Genomic DNA, 23,808 nt, shown 5'->3' on the forward strand with positions numbered 1-23,808 from the left:
TGTGGGAGGCTAGTTAGCAACTCAAACAGTTAGCATCACAAAAGCAGAGGCAGGGGGGTCTCTAAGGGACACGTGATGTGTGGTCATCTATGTGAGGAGGATATTTGCCCCAGAGAAAGAGTTAGTTTGTGAAACTCTCCAACAGTCACAGCTGTCACGTTGCTAAGGAAACGCTAGCAGGCTAACGAAGTTTGAGCTGCCAAAGCTAACGCTGCTAGCCCTCCGACTAGCTCAGATGGTTGATTTTAAATGATTTTACATGTTACTAAACTGTGATCACCTGTTTGAGCACAAAGTCACGGACTGAATGAACAAAAAGAAACACTCGAAGGCGAGGCTAACCGCTGACAGATGCTAACCGGCTCAGGTAAACAAAGCCAGGATGCTAACGGCTAACGCAGTGACTCACAGTAGTAGGCGACCACCGGGTCCCGCTTCTCGTGCTCCTGCGCGGTCCGCAGGTGGTGCTGGATGGATCTGAGCTGAGGCGGTAGAGCCATGAGGGGGGACTTCAAACCTGGACAGGACGCAAGGGTTCAGAGCAGCGGCACAGAGACTGTTGTTGTTAGCAGAGCGCTCCGCAGACACTTCCGCGTCTCTGACCAATGGGAGCGGCCGCCTGGGTGGGACGGCTGACGTCAGCGGCCCGTTCGGCTTAATAAAACACATTATGACATAATAAATAGCACACAGTTATGGTTGTCGATGGGAAATGTAGTTTATTTTGTAGAACAGAGAAATAAAGTTTAATTTATTTATTTTATCTTTATGTGAAACATGTTAAATGTCTTCAGCTGCTGCCATGGCAACCAAATATATATGAACATCCGGTAAGGAACATGGTTCTTTACTGGATTAGACTTAGTCTCAACAATAAACACATACTGTAAATTATTTAAAAACATTTTATTTATGTAAAACTATTCCTCAGATGTCTGTCACCTTTATCTGTCCCTTGTAATATATTATTTTACTTAATTTAATTTAACTTTTCCTTTTCTGTTCGTTTGTTTGCATCTTCTCATGTTCTTGTATGACTGAATGTCGTATAATGTTTCTGTTTCATTGAAATGGATTGAATGGTTTTATTTATTCACTTATCTCAGATATTAGTTTGATTTGAAAGGAAAATAAATACAAAACGTTGTCTTCTATGCCTCATTCCTCTGCCTGTCCTATGACAGAATGGACAGCGACGTTGACTCTGATCTGCTGATTTTCTGCGTTTACTTTTATTTATTTCTTGATTTTTTAAATAAAACTCAGTTGTAGTCTAATAAGCTCATTTCCATCTGTTCTATTGTTGTATGTTCCCAGCACAGTGGATGATAGGACAATGAATAAATAATTCAACAGAATAAGGAACAGTTTGTTTGTTTTTTTCTGAAAACTTGTTTGTGCTTCCACATCCAAAGAGGAAACTCAACACTTTTTTTACTGAAAAAGAGTCAAAGTCACACAGGAAATGTTTTATTTATCTGTTTACTACAGCTTTTTTATTTATTATTCTTCTTTCCATGTGGGCAGGTTTGAATCCTTTATAGTTGTAAAAATAAGAGTTAGAAAATCATTTTAACCTCACATTATCAGGTCTTGTTTCTGTTCTTCTCTGTCTGACATGTGCTCCACCGTTTAATTGTTAATGTGGACGTCCAGGGATGCAATTAACACATTGTGTTATTCGTTAATTAAATAATAAATGAACATGGGAATTGAAAACGGGAAATTACACGGTGGCAAAGACTCCATGAGATGCTGCAGGGCCCGTCCTGTCAAAGAAGAAACTCAGCCTCAGGGCAGAAGACGGATTTGAATCGGTTAAAGCAGATTTGTTCGTTAGTGATGTGGCGTTCACTCTGGACTGGGACACACGAGCCAAAACATATTCATTAAGACTAAATGAAGACGTACTGAACAAAGGCAATGTAGAAAACGTCATTTCCCAGAAGGAGCCATTGTCTGTTACAGTTAGGAGAATTTATGTCCAGCGGTAAAACTGAGGCCTTCGATCTGTTTCAGTTTGTGGTCGAGAGAACCCGAGACGGAAAACACAAAGGGACGCTCCAACAGCCTGATGTTGTCTGGGCTCTTTCTTAAAGCCTCTCGTGTTTTCTTTGGTCCAGGCCGTGGAGGAAATCGCTGTTGTGCTCTGGTATGTGTCTCGTCGAGGCTCACACTGAAACATGACTTGGAAACAAAAGCTTTCATGAGGGTTTTGGAAAGCAGTCGAGGTCGGAGGTTTGGGGGAGAGCTGGAGAGAATGATGATAGCTCTGGTCCAAGCCCACCCACTTCCTTGGTGATTCATTTTTGATTAGATCCCCTCCTTGGCTCATGGGATCAGTGGAGCAGCTACAGTTATGGAATCCAAATGTCCAGACGAGGGTGTGGGTCTGGTTTCAGAAGAGGAGCTGGTGGGTTTCAAACAAAAAACAAAAAGTTTGACTGAAGTTAAGACTCTGCACAATCTGATCCATCCTGGTCCATCTCTAAGTCCCTGTGTCTCTACCTGGTCTTAATATAAATGTGTCTCCACATGCGTCCCCAGCCAGCTCTTGAGATCTGATCTCAGTTTGTGTGTCTGTAAATCAGCAGCGCCATCATGTGGTCAGTAGAATATTGTACCAGCTGCTGTCTCTAATGGATCTCTACCTACGCTGGATCAGAACCATCAACAGCTGCTTGTTGACTTGGAGACATGATCCAGATGTTGGAACAAGATGAAAAGACTCTCACATGTTAAGATCTCATTTATTTGTGGAAGGAAGGAAGAAAAGAGAAAGGGAGGCATGGAAAGAAGGAAGGAAAGGAAGGAAGAAAGAAGGAGGGGAGGAAGGAAGGAACAAAAGATGGAAGGACGGAAGTGGAGAAGAAAGGAAGGACGTGGTGATGGAAATTACCATGAAGGATTCAAGGTTTGTTTGTTACAAGTGTTCAAGGTTTTCTTTCAAATAAGAGAAAGAAGAACTGAGTCCCATCTATGACGTGAAGAGCATCACCTGTAATTTCCATGTGAAAGGAAAAGGTCATTGTGGGAAATCAGTCTTCTATTTATGTGTAAAGCAGCATATCTTGTATTTTCACCACAGACATTGTATAGAGTCCCCGTGTCCATGAGTGTGAGGTGATGACAGCTGATGAAGGTGAATATTTCATGACCAAACGCCACATGTGGATTCATCCAGAGAGAGACCGTGACTCATATGAATGTAAGCCTCCTTCCTTTCACCTATATTAACTTTGTGTCCTCTCGTTGCCTTGTTGTTTTAATGAATTTAATTTGATTTACGAGAGCTGTCAGTTAGAACGGGCTTGGCTTTTGTTTACTGCCGAGCAGCAGCAGACGTGGATTATGTTCCCGATGACTTTCACTGTCTCCAGCTTTCCCCGAGAACAAATCTGTTGCTCTGTCCATTTATCTGATCTTCTGCTGCATCACCGGAAGATCAGATCTTTTGTTTATTAACGCCTAATTCCAAAAGGGGCATAATTATCTGACTGATTATTTCTCAAGGTAATAAATGTGGGGTCGTTTCTGAAGCTTCGATTAGATTTGAAAGTGTATTTTTAACCTTTTAGATATAAAAAGTGATGATTTAACCAGTTGATTCTTTAACAAACAGGAAATGGGAAGAGCTACTTTTAGCTGGGAAGCTAGGAAGAGCTACTGTTAGCTGTAAAGCTAGGAAGAGCTACTGTTAGCTGGGATGCTAGGAAGCTAGGAAGTGCTACTGTTAGCTGGGAAGCTAGGAAGAGCTACTGTTAGCTGGGAAGCTAGGAAGAGCTACTGTTAGCTGGGATGCTAGGAAGCTAGGAAGTGCTACTGTTAGCTGGGAAGCTAGGAAGTGCTACTGTTAGCTGGGAAGCTAGGAAGAGCTACTGTTAGCTGGGAAGCTAGGAAGAGCTACTGTTAGCTGGGATGCTAGGAAGCTAGGAAGAGCTACTGTTAGCCGGGAAGCTAGGAAGCTAAGAGGACCTACTATAAGCTTGGAGACTAGGAAGCTAGGAAGAGCTACAAACCATTGAACAGAACTGACCTCTCCCGAATCAGCTGATCATTGTTAGTCTACATCTCAAGATGTTGTTGTTGTGTACATATTTGTGGATTTGAATGTTCAGATGAGATGAAGATAAAAAATGAAAAGAGCCTTCTGTGTGACCTTTAAACTTGTTCGTTTTGTTTACTTCCTGGTTTCTTCTCATGTTCTGGTTCTCTAATCTAGACCCACAGGTGCTCAGCGACGGCCCGACACCAGCAAACCTTGGTTTTGTGTGTGCTATATATATTCAATGATATCATGTGTTTCAGTAACATTCAGGATATTGTCTGTAGGAAACAGAGGAAACCCTTCGCAACTCTGTGGGTTTGTCTTCTGAGCCTCATCTCTTTGTTGAAGTCTTTACACGTGTTCCCGTTTGTTTTCTTTACTGTGTTTAAAAATATAGTAACAGTTTAATAAAGATGCTAACTGGACATGCTCACCGTCAGCTCAGAGTTCAGCTGAGGCTTGAATGTTGACTTGTTGGTGACGCCACATGAAAACTCAGGGAAGCCTCACCATCATTAGGGTTCATCCTCTGAGCATCACACACGTTTGATGTAGTAGCTACGTGTCATTGAAAAAATGAAACAAAGACAACTGTAAGACATTTTTAATCAATCATCTCAAGACAAAACAAGTAGGAGGGTCACTGGTCACCTTCAGTAAACACTCAACAACACGTTGGTCATATAGTGTGCCTCTTCTTTTCTGTGACATAGCTGCAAGTTTGAAAGACAAAATGAACGCAGTACAAAGACAGCTGATGAAAAACGATGAGCTCCATTTTCACGACATACAACAACGTCAGCCGTTTGTATTTTTCCCAGTGCCTCATGGAATCTATTTTACGAGTCTGTCGATGACTGAAATATTGAGTTGGCTCTCTGGGACTGATTTGTCCTTGGACCTCGGCCATCAAAAAGACATCTACATGTCAAATTGGCCTGACTGAAAGTAATTCTTAACAATTTTATTCAATGTCAACAAGGCCTAACTCCTGGTGACTGAAATATAAAAAGGCCAAATTACTTTCCTTGAGTCACAGATACCAGAACGCAGACGAATCCAAACCACAGGAGTCACATACCCGTTTCAAACCCTCCTTAACCCTGTCAGACCAACCCGGCCTTGGGGACCAGTTGGAGCGGGCCACCTAATTCTGGAAACTTTTATTGAAGGGTTCAAAAGGGTTTGAAATGAGGGTCACTTTTGTCTGGTAATGCAATTTCGTACCTGAGATGATAAACAGATTGCTGAAAACTTCATAACAAAAGTTGGATGGATGTCTGATTAAAAAATAAAAACATTACAAAACATGAGAGGTAATCATTTTTGAAAAGACGACAACAGACACACCAAAGGCCAAAAACTACAGAGTTAAAACCTTTGTGTTTCTAATCTGGTTGTCTCCATACCTGTTGACATTGTTAGTACCCAGTTATATTTCTGAACCAGCTGAGACCTCTTCAGTCTCTCCCTGGATGCTGGAGGACATTAGAAGTGGCTGTTAAATGTAATGCACTTTTGAAAAATGTCATTTCATCACTGGACGTCAATTAATTTAAAATCCCAATCACAAAAATTCTACATGTATTACTGGCAATTGATGCTTTTTTCCTCAGATACTTCAAAACCATTGCAACTTGTAGTAACCGTTAAATATTTTAACTATCTTTTCATTCCAACACATTTGCATATCCAAATTATTTAAATAATACTTTTGATGTTTCAGATGATTTATTTCTTTGGAGTTGACACTAAAGAGCGTTTTGTCCGTTTCTGTTTGTAGTTTATAACAAACGCTTAATTGCAACTGTTTTAGTGATTTTACCTCGTTAGGATAAAGTTTTTCTTGTTGTCAGCTCGACTTCCCCCACCCACAAACTTTTTTGATCTGGAGTCTCTCTGTTGGGAACTGATTATACTCTGATGGGCCAATCAAATCAGCCTGGGGGCGGGGCTTAACATGGCGATGGACAGAAGAGTAACTGTAGTCATACACGTCATCTGAGGGACGTGGAGTTGAATTAGTTTACAACTAAATGTCTCTGATTGGTTGGAGGACTATCCTGTTGATGCAGACGTGTTGAAACACGCCCCATGATGAAGTTATAATGACGTGTTATTCTGATTGAATCTGGATCCTGACATCGCCGTTGAAATTCAACTACAAAGTTGTGGCGCTCATGTTGATGGAAGTGAAGGTCAGACCAGGCCGGAAGCGATGTCAGACACATATTGAGAGAGATGGCTGTCACACAGGAAATAGAGTTGTTTAGATCCACTGCTGTCGGCACTTCATAACTGAACAAAGTCCAGAGAAGTTGCATCAAGTGGATGTGATGGAGAAAAAACAGTGTGCAGCTATTGCCTCTTCTGGGTTTCTTCTTTAGAGAACTAGATCTGAGGTACAACTCCAGGAAAAGGATTTGAGCGACACTCAAGCCTTCGTGTGCTTTCCTTAATCGCTAATAAAACCATTATAAATAAAACCAGCTATATTTAATAGCACCATGAAGTTGACACCTGTCTTTCAATCATGTAAAAAAAAAAAGAAAACCATTCATCTCCCTCAGTGGTTCAGTAGGAGGTACATATTCTCTAGCCATCGTGTCCATACAGTACAGACCCACTGATATCTGAGCTATGACCAGGGATGATCACTCTAAAGTCAAGGGCAAAAGACACCTAGAGAGGATTTCAGACCACTCTGACAGTGTTGCACAAACTTCTCAGTGCAACTCGCTCACGATGGACCACAGGTGAGGTTTTTGCCCTCGTGTTAGCTTCCTGATTTCTAGAAGTCCAGCTAACGAGATGACGAGCGTCAGATACAGCATCGTACATTTTCGACCTTACTCGTCGTACGTGTGCTTGCGTGTTTGCGTCACTGGTTGTTGAGATAACCAAGCCGTCTGCAGAGTATCTCAAATATTTCAGCAATGCAGAGGAGTATGGTGATGACAGTGAAGGTGTACATGGCGCTGAGGAAGATGGTTTTTTCAAAGTGTTCGGGCACCATGCACTTCGTCACATTGAAGGTCTTTTCCAAAGCGCTGGCGTCGCACGTGTACAGTGGGTGAACCTGAGGGAAAGAAAGAGCCCCATGAGGCAGTCACACTATCATGATACTTCTAGACACTGACTGTGTAAGCCTTATATTTCTCTCTGATTCCATGACATTCTGAATGCCTGACAAGGTGCCTTGAGCATGAAGCGTGCAGAACAAACTCCAGAACAAGAAAAGCTGAAATAAAAACAAATGAAAATGTTTAATAGGAATTTTGATCCCTGTCCAAATGGAGGTCTCTTGTGTTGTAATCTAGGATAGTTATTGTTATTCGTGCCAGTTGTAGAATGACGATGTCAAAGCTCAGATAACGGCTAATATCATGTTGCCCAGCAGCACTCGTCAGTCTTGGGTAAGTCATGCCATGGCTAAGCTTTGTCTTGATCATCGTGGAGAAGAATAATAGTCCTTCTCCTTACTTGATTACATCATTTCACCATTTTTAAATGTTAGTTCAGAGCTTCTACTTCTTTCAACGCTGCCCGTTGTTTTTCCTATGACTCAGAGCAGGGTTACGTGAAAACTTGCTCTCAACTCTTGAAAGATTGGACATCGGGCATGTGAGGACATAACAATCTTTGAGGCCAAGGATTTGTTTAATTTATTTAGAGATGGTCCAAGAATGACCACACTAGATGGCAGCTATTGGAAACGAACAGACCTGACTAGTCTAGGAGAGATTTGAAACCCCCAAGAGGCCGGTAATGAAGGCAACTGGAGTTGTTTTCAGGTTTCTTTAAGATATTTCATCTGAGTCTTAGGTTTCAAAAAGACTGGTGGGGAGTTTAAATAGAAACATCAGCTCTGGCTGATAACAGGTCATTAAAGTATGATTCCTTGAGGAGGGAAAAACAGTGTCCTCTAACTAGAGGGGGGTTTCTGGTTGTTAACAGACACTAGTCATGTAAATTTCAGGTGGACACCACCCACAAATGGTCCTACTAAAACCCCAACTCCCCACCAGTCTCTACAGTCCAGTTGTCCTTGTTTTAGCTTTGTTTATGTTGGATATACCATGACCTGGATGACTCGGAACCTTCATAGACACATGAGGAAGGGTATGGTGACATGGTTCTAAGTTCTCTGTGAGTTCTCTGCACACTCTTTGGTTGTATAGATGGATTTGTAACATTTAGATTTTGACCGACCTGAAAGCCAAAGAGGTGACTTTGAAGCCAAAAGGCGACAACTTCCAGAATGATGCGCAGGAGAACGGAAATGATGTAGAAGACGGTGTAGATGGGTCGTTCAAGGATCTCCTCCTGGTCAATGTTCTTGCAGGCGGCATACAGGTGGAACACGGCCCCAGGAACCAGCACTGTGACCAGCTGTAACGCCCAGAAGACCTGGGGAGGGTAGAGATAAGGGGAAGTGGAAGTTGGAAGTGAAGACTACAATAGGTGGTAACTCGGATGCTAGCCAGCTGCCATTTAAACAGAAGAAGAAGACTTCTGGACGCTTCAAGGATGTGGTTTTGGTTTATGGCAGACCTAAAACAAATCACTACAAAAGATCGGGCTTGGCTGAAGCCTGTAGTTACTTTAGTTTAGCTTAGCTCCATCCTCTAGGTCATGTGTCAGTCTAGTTGTACACTTTGTTGTAGCTTGGTCTACCTGGGGTGTTATAGGTCTGAACTGGTTGTAGCAGAACAGGTTGAGTTCTCTGCGGTCGGGGTCGCAGCTGAAGTGCAGCGCTTCATTCCCATAGACGGCGAAGCCAAGGACGCCCAGGAAGAACATCCGCACCGAGCCGAAGAACAAGGTGTGGAACTGGCCTATCACCGTAGGAGGCCTGAGCTGGAACGCACACAAACACCATCACACACAAAGAGAAAAGAGCTTTTGTCAGCCAGATAACTGCAACACTGAGGCCCCGAGCTCTGACGGCTAAAACAAAACCCATTCAGAGGAAACATTTCCCATCTCTTCTCCTGCTCTGACACTAACACTTAATAAATGACACTCACAAAGCAAAGAGCCTCTCGTTTTACTCGGCAGTGGAAGGAGATGGATTAAAGGAATGAAAACAGATCAGCTTCATCTTTTCAGATCAAGCCTCCAGAGGGATAATTGTTCCAGGGCTGTCACTGATCGCCTTCTCAAAGGAAGAAGTAGCGTTGTACGACTAAAAGCCCATCAGTCGGCCTTTGTTTGTTACTTACGCATCCTTCGTAGAAGTTTTTGATGTAGTTTAAGGACATGGTTTGCTCGTCGATCTCCCCCGTTTGAGTCCAGGGCTGCTGTCGGCCCTCATGGTCAGTTTGCTGCCGTTACAGCAGGGCAACACAAAATCTCTCTCTTTCTCTTTCTCTGACCTGAAAGCCAGTGTCAACGCACACACCTCTTTCTTCCCCTTTATCCCTCCATCAATTGACTCACTCGGTAGAAAAAAAGAAAAAGACAACAGAGACCGAGGGGCCAACAATGGCTTGCGGGGGCATGTGGTCCCTGCATTATAATCCCTATAGAACTAAGTCAGCGGAAAAAAAAAAGAATCACAACACACAATGCAGAGAGAGAGATGGCAAACATGCAACAAAAATACAAAGCAGCCAGTTAGTAAAGAACCATGGTAGCTCATCTCAACCATATGCCTCAAAGTTAGCTTTAAGATTGGGGGGAAAAAATACACCTGTAGGAGCATCTTAGTAAATATCAAATATTAAATGTGATTAAAACTGGATTTGTTTTGGACAAAGTTCACAGTTTAGTCCCATTGGTCAATAAATCACCGTCATAAATATATATTAAATGTTAGAAAACAAAATGACAACACACCCTGCACTGCAAATACTTCTGGAAGAGCATTCACGGAGCGGCTGTTGTCCCAAACACAGTCCCCTTGGTGAGCTACAGCGAGCGGCCCCCAGCACAGAAAGAAACCCCCCCTACGGGATCAAAGCTCAATCTCCACAGAAAAAAACAAAAACCAAAGCTGGTCAAAGTGAAATAAAATGGAAGTCCACACACCAACCGTAATCCTGGCGGCGTGTTGTTCATTCCCCCCTCTTTTTTCCCCCCACTCAGGGATCCTCAACTCATGCCAGTTGCGGGACCTTGCGGGGACAGGGAGCCGAGTCAAGTCAGACGGAATCAACCTGGGTCACTTCCTGTCAGGGCTTTCAAAATAAACAAAGGGCCCCTGAGAGGGACGGATTGGATGTGGTGACGAGGCGGATTCTTTGGGAGGTACAGCAACATGGAAGCAGAAAAACATGTTTGAAAAGATGAACGAAGCTAAGACTGGGTCCATCTATCGTTTGTGTTTTCTATTGATAGTGTAGAGTGACTTTAGGACAAATGGTGGTTAAATGAAGTGAAGCTACATCATTAAAATTTCTAAAACAGACCTGATCAGACGATAAAAGGTGGATTTCTAATCACAGACGAGAACACAGCTCATATTAGAGTGATCAGAAACCACAGATTGCTTCTTTGAAAGCCAAGAACATCGGGATCAAATACCGACTTATGTCGAGCCGTCTCTGACTCCGCCATCTGCGACAGACGGTCGACAGAGACTTTAAAGTCGGTGCGTTGTGCTGAAGCACCTCCAGATGGCTGTGAACCCACGGGGCTGCGATGAAAAGATGTAAAGAAGTAAAGAAGAAAAGAAGGAAGTCTAACTGAGAGAACTCGTGAATTCTGATTTCAGCCTGTTCCTCTCAGAGTTTCAAATGTGCAGCATCAAAGCAGCAACATTTGTAGTTTTACATCTGGAAGGAAAAGACATATGGAGATACGCTGCCTGGACAAAAAAAAAAAAAAAAAAAAGTGTATTCAGGTAGTCAGCTGACCTCATTCTTTGGACACATAATGTTGCTGAACCTAGACCTGAGCAACTGCAGCAACCCCAGATCATAGCACTGCCCCCACAGGCTGGTACAGTAGACACTAGACATGATGGGTGCATCACTTCATCTGCGTCTCTTCTTACCCTGATGCCCCCATCACTCTGGAACAGGGTAAATCTGGACTCATCAGACCACATGACCTTCTTCCATTGCTCCAGAGTCCAATCTTTATGCTCCCTAGCAAACTGAAGCCTTTTTTTCCAGTTAGCCTCACTGATTAGTGGTTTTCTTAAGGCTACACAGCTGTTCAGTCCCAATCCCTTGAGTTCCCCTTCTCGCCGATCACGATCAATGTTCTTTCTTCCTGGAAGACGATGGTTCCCCACTTTCCTTCCAGTTTTTAATAATGCGTCGGACAGTTCTTAACCCAGTTTTAGTAGTTTCTTCAATCTCCTTAGATGTTTTCTCTGCTTGATGCATGCCAATGATTTGACCCTTCTCAAACAGACTAACATCTTCTCCACGACCACAGGATGTGTCTTTAGACATGGTTGTTTAAGAAATGAGAAGCTGCTCATTGTATCAGTTGGGGTTAAATAACTTGTTGTCAGCTGAAAGATAATCACCCATGCAGTGATTATCCAATAGGAGGCTCCTACCTATTTGCTCAGTTAAATCCAGGTGGAGACTTTTTTTTTTATCCAGGCAGTGCCTTCTCAGCCCTGGACATTTAATAAAAACACTAAATGAGTCCATACAAATAAAAACTAGAGACATGCAGGTGCTAGACGTAGATAAGCCTCTGAATGGATGTGAGTTGAATCTCATTTGTCCCTCGTGACTCCAAATACTGACGAGCTTCTTAAAAAACGCCTCGGCCGTTTGCAGAGTGTGTTCAGGAGAAGAAGTCATTCATCGCTGCTCTGTGCTTTATCACAAGGATTTACCTGTGGATGCTGCAGGATTGATATGGAAAATTTAACAATAAATGAACTTTAACAAATCTGCCTAAAAACCAAAGGATGAGATATAAGAGGCTGAGAAGCTTGACAATGGTTTACATTTGTTGTCATGTGACTCTAAATTGTGCAATCATCATCTGTTTCTCTTTAGAAGGAGGGAAGCTTGTGGAGTTTTTTATTTTTTTTATTTTTTTAAATAAAATAGATTTTTCTTTTTCAAAGTCCGTTTTTCTCTCATCAGATGTAATATCTGTTTAGTCATAGTAAATATGTCCAGGTCTAAGAACATAGATCAACACAGTTAAAACCATGTGAATTAAGGTTTTACAGGCTAAGCTAATCATTTAGCTAAATATTAGCTTGGATCACTGAGATAGAGTTTTTGTTTTACCAAAGTGGTGGTTGTGGGACAAAGTGAGACAAATGCTTTGGGATAAACTGAGCCAGTGGATGAATTTACCCCAAACATTAAGTCAAAAGAATATCTAAACTAGTATTTAAATATTTTATGTCCTCAGACTCTAAACATTATAGAAAAGCTACCATGCCGTAGAAAGTACAGCAGGAAGATGGAGAGAGCAGAACACTGGAGTCAAGAGAGGAAAATCTATAAGAGCAGTGGCAATAGAGAGAATGACTGACAGGTCAACACTGCACAGATTCAAGAAGAAGGAAGAGGAAAAAGTAATCAAAACAGAAGGACACAGGAACAGGCAGAGGCCTTCCACTAACATCCGTTCTGTCTCCACCTGGTCTTAATATAAATGTGTCTCCACATGCGTCCCCAGCCAGCTCTTGAGATCTGATCTCAGTTTGTGTGTCTGTAAATAAGCAGCGCCATCATGTGGTCAGTAGAATATTGTACCAGCTGCTGTCTCTAATGGATCTCTACCTACCGCTGGATCAGAACCATCAACAGCTGCTTGTTGACTTGGAGACATGATCCAGATGTTGGAACAAGATGGAAAGACTCTCACATGTTAAGATCTGAATCATCTCCTGAGTTGATTCTAGTTCAGATCAGTTTCTAGTTTAGTTTGGTTCTCAGCTCCAAGGCCAGAATCTTTTAAAAGGCTCTCATTACTAATGAACAGACATCACTGATTCATGTGATCATTTCTACTAGTGGTTGAATGAATGAGTTAAACTCCTCTTCCTCAGATCAGCCCTGTTGAGTAGGTGGTCTTTAATGTGACCCAGGACTCATTGTGTGTTCACACTACCAAAGGAAGGAGGTCACATGTGTCCCAGACCACCTCCACATGTGGACTGACACCAGATCAGTGTTCACACCTGGACCTGTTTAACCTGGACACTAGAGACCAGATCAGGATGAATGTTAACACTAGAAGTCCCAGCATTTTTTGCTCTACCTATAAAACCCAGAGGGCAGCCGATCGGCTGGAAGGCTTTTGGCTAATATCCTAATCACCTGTGAACCCTCCTTTAGTTATGTAAACCAGGCAATCACTGGGGCACCACAGGAGGGGACATGCTGAGCCACTTCAAGGAAACCCGTGGGGAGGGGAGGAGGAGTGGGCCCAGAGAGTTTATGGGGGAGAGGGTGGCTGTTCACTTCTAACCTGGCAACACCTTGAGACAGAAACTGGTTCATCCCAAAGACAAAACACCTTGACATAAAATGGGGGAGGGGGGATTGGAGAGGAGCAGGATTGCTGGGGGTTTGGAGGCCAGAGTGTGTGGGGGAGGGAGGCACACCTGAGAACTGACCTGACCTGTGAACTCATTTGCTCTGTCCGGGCTGCTAACTGACTGTCTGTCTTTCACCAGTTTCACCAGGTGGCAGCCTGGGCAGAACAAATGAGCTGAATCAAAATATAATATATGTAGAAGGATGTAGAAGTTATCAGAACACTGGGCTTCCAACATCCCCACCAGACACATAGGAAAAGTAAAAGAACAGAACCACATCAAAAAAGCACTCAAAATCTGTGGTTATCCCAACTGGGCCTTCATGATATTTACAAATAATAATAAAAAAAATGCATTATCAGGATACAGTGTTAGAGAGTGGAAGTGAGTGAGACTTAGACTTAGAACTTAGACTTAAAACTTTATTGATCCCTTTGGGGTGACTCCCTCAGGGAAATTTGAGTTTTCTGCAGCAGCAAGCACGCAGAGCAGTTTGCAGACAAACAACAGCAGTGGTTTGCAAATAGTTATAGAAAAAGTGATTGAATAATAAAATGGTGAACATTAATGAACGGTGAACTTCCTTTGAGTGGGATTAAAATAAGCTGTAGTAAAACTCTAGTAGGGAAAAATAAACAGTAAGTAACAGTGAGTGAGGTGAGTACATTTCAATAATCACGCACAATGCTGGCACTGCCAAGCCATCTCCTTTCTGCATGCCTCCCGGTGCATGCTTGATAGAGCACATATGCATTCAGTGCTGCCATATCAATCATGTTATAGAACACAGCGACTGGCCAGCGCCGTGTTCCTGTGCGGACAGTGTACTCCCGCACCATCTGGTCCATCACATCAACCCCGCACTTTGTGGTGTTGTAAAGGGTAACAGTGTTTGGCTTCCTTTTGGTGGTATTCTCAGTCTGAACCACGCTGTGTATGCTGCTTACACAGGAAACTCTGAAGACGACTCAAGATGGACCTCCTGGCCTTAGCCGTTGGCTCTCCATCTGCGTCGTATGGAGATGGAGGGGTGAAATGGAGACTTGTCCCCACCTGTTCTTCACACTACACTGTGCCATCTTTCGCCCGTCTCTGTCCGGTCAGTCCCCACTCGAGCTTACTGTTACTTACTCTTTATTTTTCCCTACTAGAGTTTTACTACAGCTTATTTTAATCCCACTCAAAGGAAGTTCACCGTTCATTATTTATCACCATTTTATTATTCAATCACTTTTTCTATAACTATTTGCAAACCACTGCTGTTGTTTGTCTTCAAACTGCTCTGCGTGCTTGCTGCTGCGGAAAACTCAAATTTCCCTGAGGGAGTCACCCCAAAGGGATCAATAAAGTTTTAAGTATAAGTTCTAAGTCTAAGTCTCACTCACTTCCACTCTCTAACACTGTATCCTGATAATGCATTTTTTTTATTATTATTTGTAAATATGTGTAAATATCATGAAGGCCCAGTTGGGATAACCACAGATTTTGAGTTTTTTGATGTGGTTCTGTTCTTTTACTTTTCCTATGTGTCTGGTGGGGATGTTGGAAGCCCAGTGTTCTGATAACTTCTACATCCTTCTACATATATTATATTTTGATTCAGCTCATTTGTTCTGCCCAGGCTGCCACCTGGTGAAACTGGTGAAAGACAGACAGTCAGTTAGCAGCCCGGACAGAGCAAATGAGTTCACAGGTCAGGTCAGTTCTCAGGTGTGCCTCCCTCCCCCACACACTCTGGCCTCCAAACCCCCAGCAATCCTGCTCCTCTCCAATCCCCCCCCCCCCCCCTCCCCCATTTTATGTCAAGGTGTTTTGTCTTTGGGATGAACGAGTTTCTGTCTCAAGGTGTTGCCAGGTTAGAAGTGAACACTGCTCTGTGTGCTTACCCCGTCCCCCATAAGCTCTCTGGGCCCACTCCCCCTCCCCTCCCCACAAGTTTCCTTGAAGTGGCTCAGCATGTCCCCTCCTGTGGTGCCCCAGTGATTGCCTCGTTTACATAACCAAAGGAGGGTTCACAGGTGATTTAGGATATTAGCTAAAAGCCTTCCAGCCGATCGGCTGCCCTGTGGGTTTTATAGGTAGAAAAGCCAAATGGCTGCCCTCTGGGACTTCTAGTGTTAATGGAAGGTCTGAATGTGGCCACACCTTCAAACCCCACCTCACTGCTACTTGGACACATCCACCAGACTCTAAAACCACGCCTCCTTTTCATTTTACTTCTACGTCATCTGTCCTCGTCTAGATGTCTGTGGCTGACCACAAGGATTTATCTGCTAATTCTGTAGGTTTGAGACGTTTGGTGGAATGTTTAACTTTAATAAATGAAGTGAACAAACAGGAACTCTGCCACAAAACTAAGAGAAAGTAAGAGAAGCCAAGAGGCTGAGAGTGTTACAATCATTGATCAGTGTAGTTTTCTATAGCAGAACAAACAGCTGGTTGATTACTTTACTGATGTTTGTGTAGACTGGAGACATTTACCGACTCCCTCTCAGTGATCAGCACAGAGTTCTGACTCCTGATTAAAGACTTTGAGGTGTTTAAACCACAGGGCAACAAGAGCTGCGTCAGCAAATTATTTCAGGCTCCCTCCTCTTTCTATTTCAAACTTTTCATTCCAGATGTGTCACCATGTTGACACTGGATCTACACCTACAATCCGAATCCACATTGTGCCTCCTCGCTCTTTTTCTTTCAGAGCAGCTCCACATTTAACCGAGTCAGTCCTCCTCCTCTGTCAAAAGTAAGTGGACGGCAGCAGAACTGCAGCAGCATGTGATTCCAGACGCGTCCACTCCCACGTTGAGTCTCAGACAGAACACAGCAGGTTCACAGTGTAGTTGCAGATGTTCTTAAAGCTGTTGCCTTCACTCTCTCTCTGTGTGTGCTGCAGCATATTCTGGATTTTCATGGACAAGCATTGAGTGTCCACATACTTTTGGCCACATTGTGAATCCTCACTCCTTCCTGTTCTCAATTCTTTGTGGTATCCACGTAATTAATCTGAAAGTATGTGGGCAGCTACTGTAAGGATGTGATAAATGGCTCTGTTCTTTCTCTCTCTATCACACACAGATGGAGAGAGAGAGAGAGAGAGAGGGAGGGAGAGGGAGAGAGGGTGAGACCAGTGTCAGAGTTGTACCTCCTCCTCTTTACGCGCCTCTGTCTCCTCTCAGTCTTCTCCTCGTCTCTCGGATAAACTCTTGTGAGACGGACACTTGTAAAGTAAAGTTCTTCTGTCCCCTCTGGTCGTGTCCAAGTCAACCCCCAGCGTCGCTGCGTCTTTACGCACGGAGCTGTTCCCGGTAGCGCAGCTGCCGCTTCCTCCTCTGCGGATACAGCCATGGACGACGAGTACCTCTCCAACCTGAACCCGGCCCTGGCCGCGGACTCCGAGGCTCTGAGCCCGAACTCCACCGAGGAGCCCGGCTGGTGGGCGTCCTCGGACGGCGCGGAGACGGTGCACTTCGCCGTGCGCTGCGTCATGACCTCGGTGTACATCCTGATCATCACCGTGGGTCTGCTGGGCAACATCACGCTGGTGAAGATCTTCATCACCAACAGCGCCATGCGCAGCGTGCCCAACATCTTCATCTCCAGCCTGGCGGCGGGCGACCTGCTGCTGCTGGTCACCTGCGTGCCCGTGGACGCCTTCCGCTACTTCTCCGAGGAGTGGGTGTTCGGCGAGGCGGCGTGCAAGCTCATCCCCGTCATCCAGCTCACCTCGGTCGGCGTGTCCGTGTTCACGCTCACGGCGCTGAGCGCAGACAGGTAGGAGCAGACCTCGGGTCATTCCATCCTCAGCGTGACTTTCAGGAGGTTTGTTGGACTTTGACAGGGTGTCTCATTCAGGAGACAGTGGGGGACAAAATAAATGTGTGTGGAGTTTATTTAACCTGCAAATATGAAACAGATTCAACTTAAATCAACTTGGATGCATCAGTGATGACATGAGTAGCTCTGCTATCAGCTCACTGCTCACTGCTGGTGGTTTTTACTCCAGTGATTTTCTTGTTGAGGATATTTTCTCTCCTCTGTCTCTGCTCCTGCTTCGCTGCTGTGATGCTGAATGGTTTAGAGCGTCTGCAGCTCCATGAATGAAATGAGTCACTACAGAGAAATGTGCTGGACTTGTGTTTGTCTGTGACGGATTGGGATTCAGATTAAGACGAGATAAAACATAAGAATGAGAGAGGCCAGGACTGGACAGAGATGAGATTAAGATGAAATAAGATTAGAATAAAATAAGGTGGCGTGGATAAGATAAAATGAAACAAGATTAAGATCAGAATAAGATTAAAGATAAGACGAGAAAAGTTAAGATAACAAGAAAGAATTAGAATAAGATTAGAATAAGAACAAATAAGCCGGCAAGACAAAGATTGGATTAGAAAAAGATCAGATAAAATAAAAGATAAGATTAGGGTAGTGTCAAATAAGATAAAATGAAACCAGGCTCAGGGAGTAGAAAAATGAAACAGGTAAATAAATCTGACACTAAAATAAAATCTCATTTCATTGCTCTCATTTAAAAGCAGCTCTCTGTGCCAGACGTCTGCACCAGAAATGAAATTACAGTTGGTGTGAGGTGCAAAATGAATAGATCTCTAGGTAACCTTTGTTTGTCACCGCTCCTCCGTCCAGCCTGGTCTTGGCTTTAGGCTAAAAGCTGTTTATTGGTCTGGAAGTGTCCCAGAGGCCAGCGGGTCAAAGTGATGCTGTGGAGGCTGTTAGTGTTCACTTCTCTGCAGGCGATGGGAGGTTTGTGATCCTCCGCAGTCGTAGCACACCAGGATGTGTCAGGACACCGGCAGCGTTTCACTGAACCTTCCTCGGAGACACTTCTTCAGCAGAGCATTGGTCAGAATCTGAAACTAGAGAAGGTCACGCTGCTTCACCCTAAAGCCCTACAATCTGCATAGAAACCATCTGAGGATCTTATTGAACATCTTTAACGCTAAAAACCTGCTCAGGTGTTTATCATATATTAATAACAGGCTTTTTTTTTGCTCTCAGTTTGCTGTTATTGCTCCATTGTGCAGGACGAGACATTCATTTGTAGAATTTCTCGATTAAACATTTTTAAAACGACGCGGTGCTGAATCTGTGATTCACTGGGAGCTGCAGAGGAAGAGACTCTGCAGCATAATTAAAGCTGCTTAAGCTGATTTGTGGCAGAGCATTGATTGGTATTAGATAATGTCCGTTCCTGTCTGAATGAAGGGGCAGAAGCTGCAGGAAACGCTGAAGAGTTGACGTAAGAAAGAGCTTCATGGGACAAAGGACAACAGCAGCTCTTAACCTTTTCACAAGTTTGACCTCTTCAGGGAGGGAAATGTTTTGGCCTCCTTTCTTGCAAGTCTCCCTCTCCTCTTTCTCTTTATCCATTCCTTGTCTCTCCAGAAAAAATAAGAATTAAAAAAAAAAGCTTTTCCATCGAGCAGAACTCATACTTGGCCCCTGTAATTATAAATGATTAACACGGGAATCATTTGTTGGAAGTGAGAGAAGTATGGACGGAGTTGGACGGACTTCAGTTCTGGTTGAGATGAACTTATCAAGACGGATGAAGTCTCCTCCATCTTGAAGCTCAGTGTGGCGTCTCCAGTTGTCTCCATCTTGGCAGCGAATGACTCTGTGGTCATTAATCGGTCTGTTCTCGTGAAACGTCCTCAGTCTCTGTCCAAGTTCTGTTCCAGTTCAAAGAAGCAGAGTGATCAGTCTCCTGTCCTCCAGAGTCTGAACATCAAGTAAACAAGTCCAGCGTTACTGTACTTGGTGTCAGTAAACGCTCCAAATAACTTGTTTAGCTGAGGCTAAAGGCGGCTAGCAACCTGTCAGGATACTCACCTGTCAATCAAAGCATCCTCTTTAATCCTTTAAAGGAGTGAATTCTAGAAACATTCATCATGAACGGAAAGTTATCTCTAGAGACCAGAACTGGTTTAGTACCTGGCTGGAAGCATGTTGATTTAACATGGAGGTCAATGGAGACTGAGTCACTGTTGGAGCCTCTAGTGGACGGTAGAGGAACTGCTAACTTTAACGTTTTAGCCCTGAAGTTTGGCTGCATGGTTGAGTTAAGCTCAGTTTAAGGTCAGAGGAGCATTAAGTCAACGAGGGCCCTCACATGTACAGTAACAGTTCATTCACGTCTCTGAACACTGAATATGTACGATGCGCTCCAGACCTGCCAATCATTCAGGTCTGCATATGCAGATGCAGAGGGAGGAGTGGTGGGGCCGTGGAATAATTACGGTGACGGTGATACGTGATGACAGAATGATGAAAAAACAGAAAGTTGAGTCTGACAGAACGCCTTCAATCAAAGAGATGAAGAGAAGAGACTTCTGCTCCAAGTTTAGAACGTCTCGTTGCTTCAGACTCAGCGGCCGGATCACTTCTCCATCATCGGTCTGATTTCAGCCCGCGATGCTGGCGGCTGCAGTGAATGGTGATGATCACACATATCATAGATCAGCATCAGGAGCTCGGTGTGCAGCGAACCGAGGCCGCTCTGAACCGTGATTAGAGTCTGATTGATAAAAGAGAGGCGTGTTAGCTTTGTGGTTTCTTGGCTGAATGGTGATCAGTGATATATATAGAGAGAGGCTCAAAAGCAGCAGTCTCTAGTTTTTAGATTTGGAGGAAATAATGGCGTCTTAATATGGATTAAGTCATCATCATCATCATCATCATCTGTCTTTTACTGAAGAGGATGAACATTTATACTGTTTGTGAATCTGAGGAAATCATTTCCATAGAAGCTGAACAAAAAGCAACAGATCTAACTTTATCATTTATGAGCATTAAAGTTCTAGGAAAAATGTTGCCTTTGGACTAAGTCGAGTTAGCTGCCTCTGTGCTAAGCTACGCTAGCCGGCTACAGACTCCTACCACCACCAACAGCAGCAGAGGAAGTGATTCTTAAAAAAATGGATCAGTGTGGCGTCTCTGTCCGTCTCCATCTTTGTCTGACTCCCACTAACCCCCAGTGTCTTCAGCATTGGTCAAAGAGGTGGAGCGTGAGTGGAGCTGAGGCTAAAGACAGCTAGCAGCCTGGGAGGACACCCACCTGTCAATCAAAGCAGCCACGCCTGATTTAAACAGATGAGCTCTGGAAACGTTCATCATGAACGTGTCTCTAGAGACCAGAACTGGTTTAGTAACGGGACGTAAACATGTTGGTTTAACATGGAGGTCTATGGAGACTGACTCACTGTTGGAGACTCTAGTGGACGATAGAGGAACTGCAGCTCGTGACATTTCCTTCATTTTGTCAGGCCGTGGAAGTTGCAAGTCTACGATATATTATAGCTAACTTCCTGTACTGTCTGTTAGACGTCAAGTATTGTAGACGATCTGTTTTTGGTGTTGACACACATCCGTCTCTTTAATGGCTTGATGAACCAGCTATGTTCACAGTTGGTTGGAAGACGTTCCAGTGCATTTGCTTTGCTGTCATGGAGCGCTTCATTAGGAACACCCACTCACCAAAACTGGACATTTGAAATACGAAGCCTCCTCTGATGAAACTCTGCAAATGGTCAACAGAATAAGAGTTTAATGAAATCAGTACAAACCTGCAGTAACTCTTTATGTCTTTCTTTTATAGTCTGTGTTTGTGTCAAATAAAACTATTATCCCAAGTATCGAGCTGCTGTGTGACACATTACACACATGCAAACAGCTGAGTGAACACAGATCTCTTCCGTCGCAGTTGACTTCAAGTGTAAGATCAGACGCCGTACAGACTCCACTGGCTGTAGCTGGCTGTAAATCCTCTCGGGTCCATCCTCTGCCCAGTGAAGCTGAGCCGCCGGAGTCCCAGAGCATCAGAGCAGAACAACTTTTTTTAATTTATGGCGTCAGAGTTGTTGAGGTGTGCCCTGCGGGGCTGACTCAGGCTTTACAGGCGCTCACAACTCATCGGCTGACACTTGACAAACACTTAGGACGCAGAGTTTTATAATTCGCCTGTGAGCTCTGAGCTGTGTTATATCTGCTTCCACTGCCGCACCGTGAAAGATGTTGTTTCCTGTCATTTTGTCACGTCATTACTCCTGATCAGTGGCCAGTCTGCATCTGACACTGACCTTCCTGGCCAATCAAACACTCTGATGACGCATGAGACGCTCCCTTAATTACTAATTAACCGCATAATTCCCTATTAATAATCCAGCCCAAGATGTCGTCTGTCGTGGAATAAAGCAGGGAGTCGTTGCTCAGTCTTCCTCTCGGCTTTAAAAGCCAGGGTCAGCTCCGTCTGGACACAAACTCAGGAGAGAAAACAAGAAAATGCCAGAACCTGGTTGTGTTTCGGGACGTAAACCAGAACTGACAGGCAGATCTCCCTCAGGGCGCCGCATGGACTAATGGGCTTATGAAGTAAAATTCAATTTGTCCACAACTTTCATAAACCACATAAGCCTCTGTAACATCCAATCAAGGGTATGTGCAAAAGTGCAGCTCAACATGTTTGAATTCAAAAAGTTGTATTAGCTCAACAGAACAGGAATAGGGTTTTATTTAGATGATGAATTGTTCAGGAGGCGTGAAGGTAGCAGCTGCTGCTTTTTTGAGATTCTGGGTTATAAATGAATCTTCATTTACAGCTTCAACTAATCATTACTTTGAAAGGTTACCAAAGACATTTATTAAGCAAACTAAATTAGGAAACCTTTCCATTCAGGAGTCTAGAAATGTATATTTTTTCATTTATTTTTTTTAAATTATACACAGAACCCTGTATTCAAAGGTTTAAAAGTGAATAGATAAATGAATTACAATTAAAATGTTTTAATAAAGAACCAGAACCCTCTGCAGACAATGATCTGAAGTCTGAACCCATGGACATCACCAGAGCATGGTTTTCCTCCTTTGTAATCCCGGGCTATGGGTAACTGCAGTACTCTCTTATTGTACAACTTTCTTTGTATCTTGTATCAGTCTTGAAATATAACTGACTAGTCTGAGCTACTATTAGCTGGCAGTCCAGGAAGCTAGGAAGAGCTACACATCGTCGTTCAGAGCTGGCCTCTCCCTCACGTTGATCAGTTGTTCTACACTTTATTCTTTCTTGATCATCATGTTGTTGTGAAAATATTTGTGTTTCTCTCAGCACCAGGATTTATTTATATTCTTTATGCCCAAGATTAAATCTGCTAACTCAGGCTCATCAGGAGATAATGTGATGTCGTTTCTCCATGAATTGTTTATTAAACGGTTTTATCTTGGCGCTGGTCTTCAGATGATGATGATGTGTGCATACAGTGAGTGAGTAACCTGGTTATTCCCTGTACACACGGTGATGTGTACACAGCACTGTGAGTAAATTAACTGTGGGAAGGTGAAATGCAGCGGGCAGCAGTTTAATTAATGACGTGGCAATAAGGCTCTGCAGCATGTCCCCGCAGACTCGTCTCAGCACCAGGTGTTCAGTGTGGCCCGTACATGATGATGGATCTGATGAGCGATTGGCTGCTGGATAGTGCTGCATTAACTGTGATGTACAGTGTGTGTGTGTGTGTGTGTGTGTGTGTGAACGGCTTTGTGAACCACAACAGAATATGTCAGCGATTACCAGGAGGGTCTGAATGTGGAATGAAGCTGGACTTTGACTTGAATTTGAATTAAACACACGTACGTATATAGAGCCACGGATGAGATGATGGACTGAAATGGAAAGAAAATGAAAATTAGACTGAACTCGGCAGCTCACATGTTGAAAAACACGTGACAGAAGTCAGAAAGAGGAGAATTCAAATGCAAAAGGAGCAAACGGTGAAGACCTACAGAAAAAGAACGTCAGCTTCCGGTGACCTGGTTGCATGCTTCATAAACTCAAGAGGATAAAAAGTGGTGAAGAATTAGATGAAATGCAAAACTATGATACATGTGCATTCAGATATCACAGCCTGTCCAGTAGATGTCCACATTACCTTCATAAAGAATGTGATCCTCTACTTTCCAGCTAATTTCTCTCAAAGTTATCCTTACATTACAAGACCGTCTGATAAATCTGTTGTTAAATATATTCAGATTCAGATTCAGAAAACTTTATTTGTCCCCAGGGGGCAATTTAAGGCATGTAGGGGAAATAAAGACGAAGGTATGAAGCTCTTTAGAGTTTTAAGTGTAAGTTTGTGTGCTGTACTTTATCTTTGGGGGGCAGCACAGTGGTGTGATGGTTAGCACTGATGCCTCACAGCCAGAAGGTTCTGGGTTCTAATCCAGGCCGACTGGTTCCTTTCTGTCTGGAGTTTGCATGTTCTCCCTGTGTCTGCGT

General features: G+C 43.6%; 3 protein-coding genes across 4 annotated transcripts in view; 1 reads left to right on the forward strand and 2 right to left on the reverse strand.

Moving 5' to 3' along the window:
• Positions 1-652, reverse strand: part of vta1 (vesicle (multivesicular body) trafficking 1) — a 48,893-nt gene extending 48,241 nt beyond the window's left edge. For both annotated transcript variants that reach the window (XM_084560707.1, XM_084560706.1), the window contains exon 1: positions 410-652. In XM_084560707.1, the coding sequence (XP_084416833.1) occupies positions 410-500 (91 nt within the window). In that variant the 5' untranslated portion in view covers positions 501-652. The remainder of the gene's footprint in view (positions 1-409) is intronic.
• Positions 653-6,929: 6,277 nt separating this feature from the next.
• On the reverse strand, positions 6,930-9,700 carry LOC311499798 (gap junction epsilon-1 protein; the record flags this gene model as incomplete). Its single annotated transcript, XM_084560920.1, has 4 exons — positions 9,274-9,700; positions 8,726-8,908; positions 8,261-8,458; positions 6,930-7,127 (listed from the first exon to the last, which is right to left on the reverse strand). The coding sequence occupies exons 1-4, from the start codon at positions 9,310-9,312 to the stop codon at positions 6,930-6,932; spliced, it is 618 nt and encodes a 205-aa protein (XP_084417046.1). The 5' UTR covers positions 9,313-9,700.
• A 7,163-nt stretch (positions 9,701-16,863) lies between these two features.
• nmbr (neuromedin B receptor) overlaps positions 16,864-23,808 on the forward strand; it is a gene marked incomplete at its 5' end in the record, with an annotated part of 43,473 nt that continues 36,528 nt past the window's right edge. Inside the window, one exon of the mRNA XM_084560593.1 lies at positions 16,864-17,291. Coding sequence (XP_084416719.1) covers positions 16,864-17,291 — 428 coding nt within the window. The remainder of the gene's footprint in view (positions 17,292-23,808) is intronic.

The sequence above is a fragment of the Chelon labrosus genome, assembly GCF_963514085.1.
Source record: "Chelon labrosus genome assembly, chromosome: 14".
Lineage (NCBI taxonomy): Eukaryota > Metazoa > Chordata > Actinopteri > Mugiliformes > Mugilidae > Chelon > Chelon labrosus.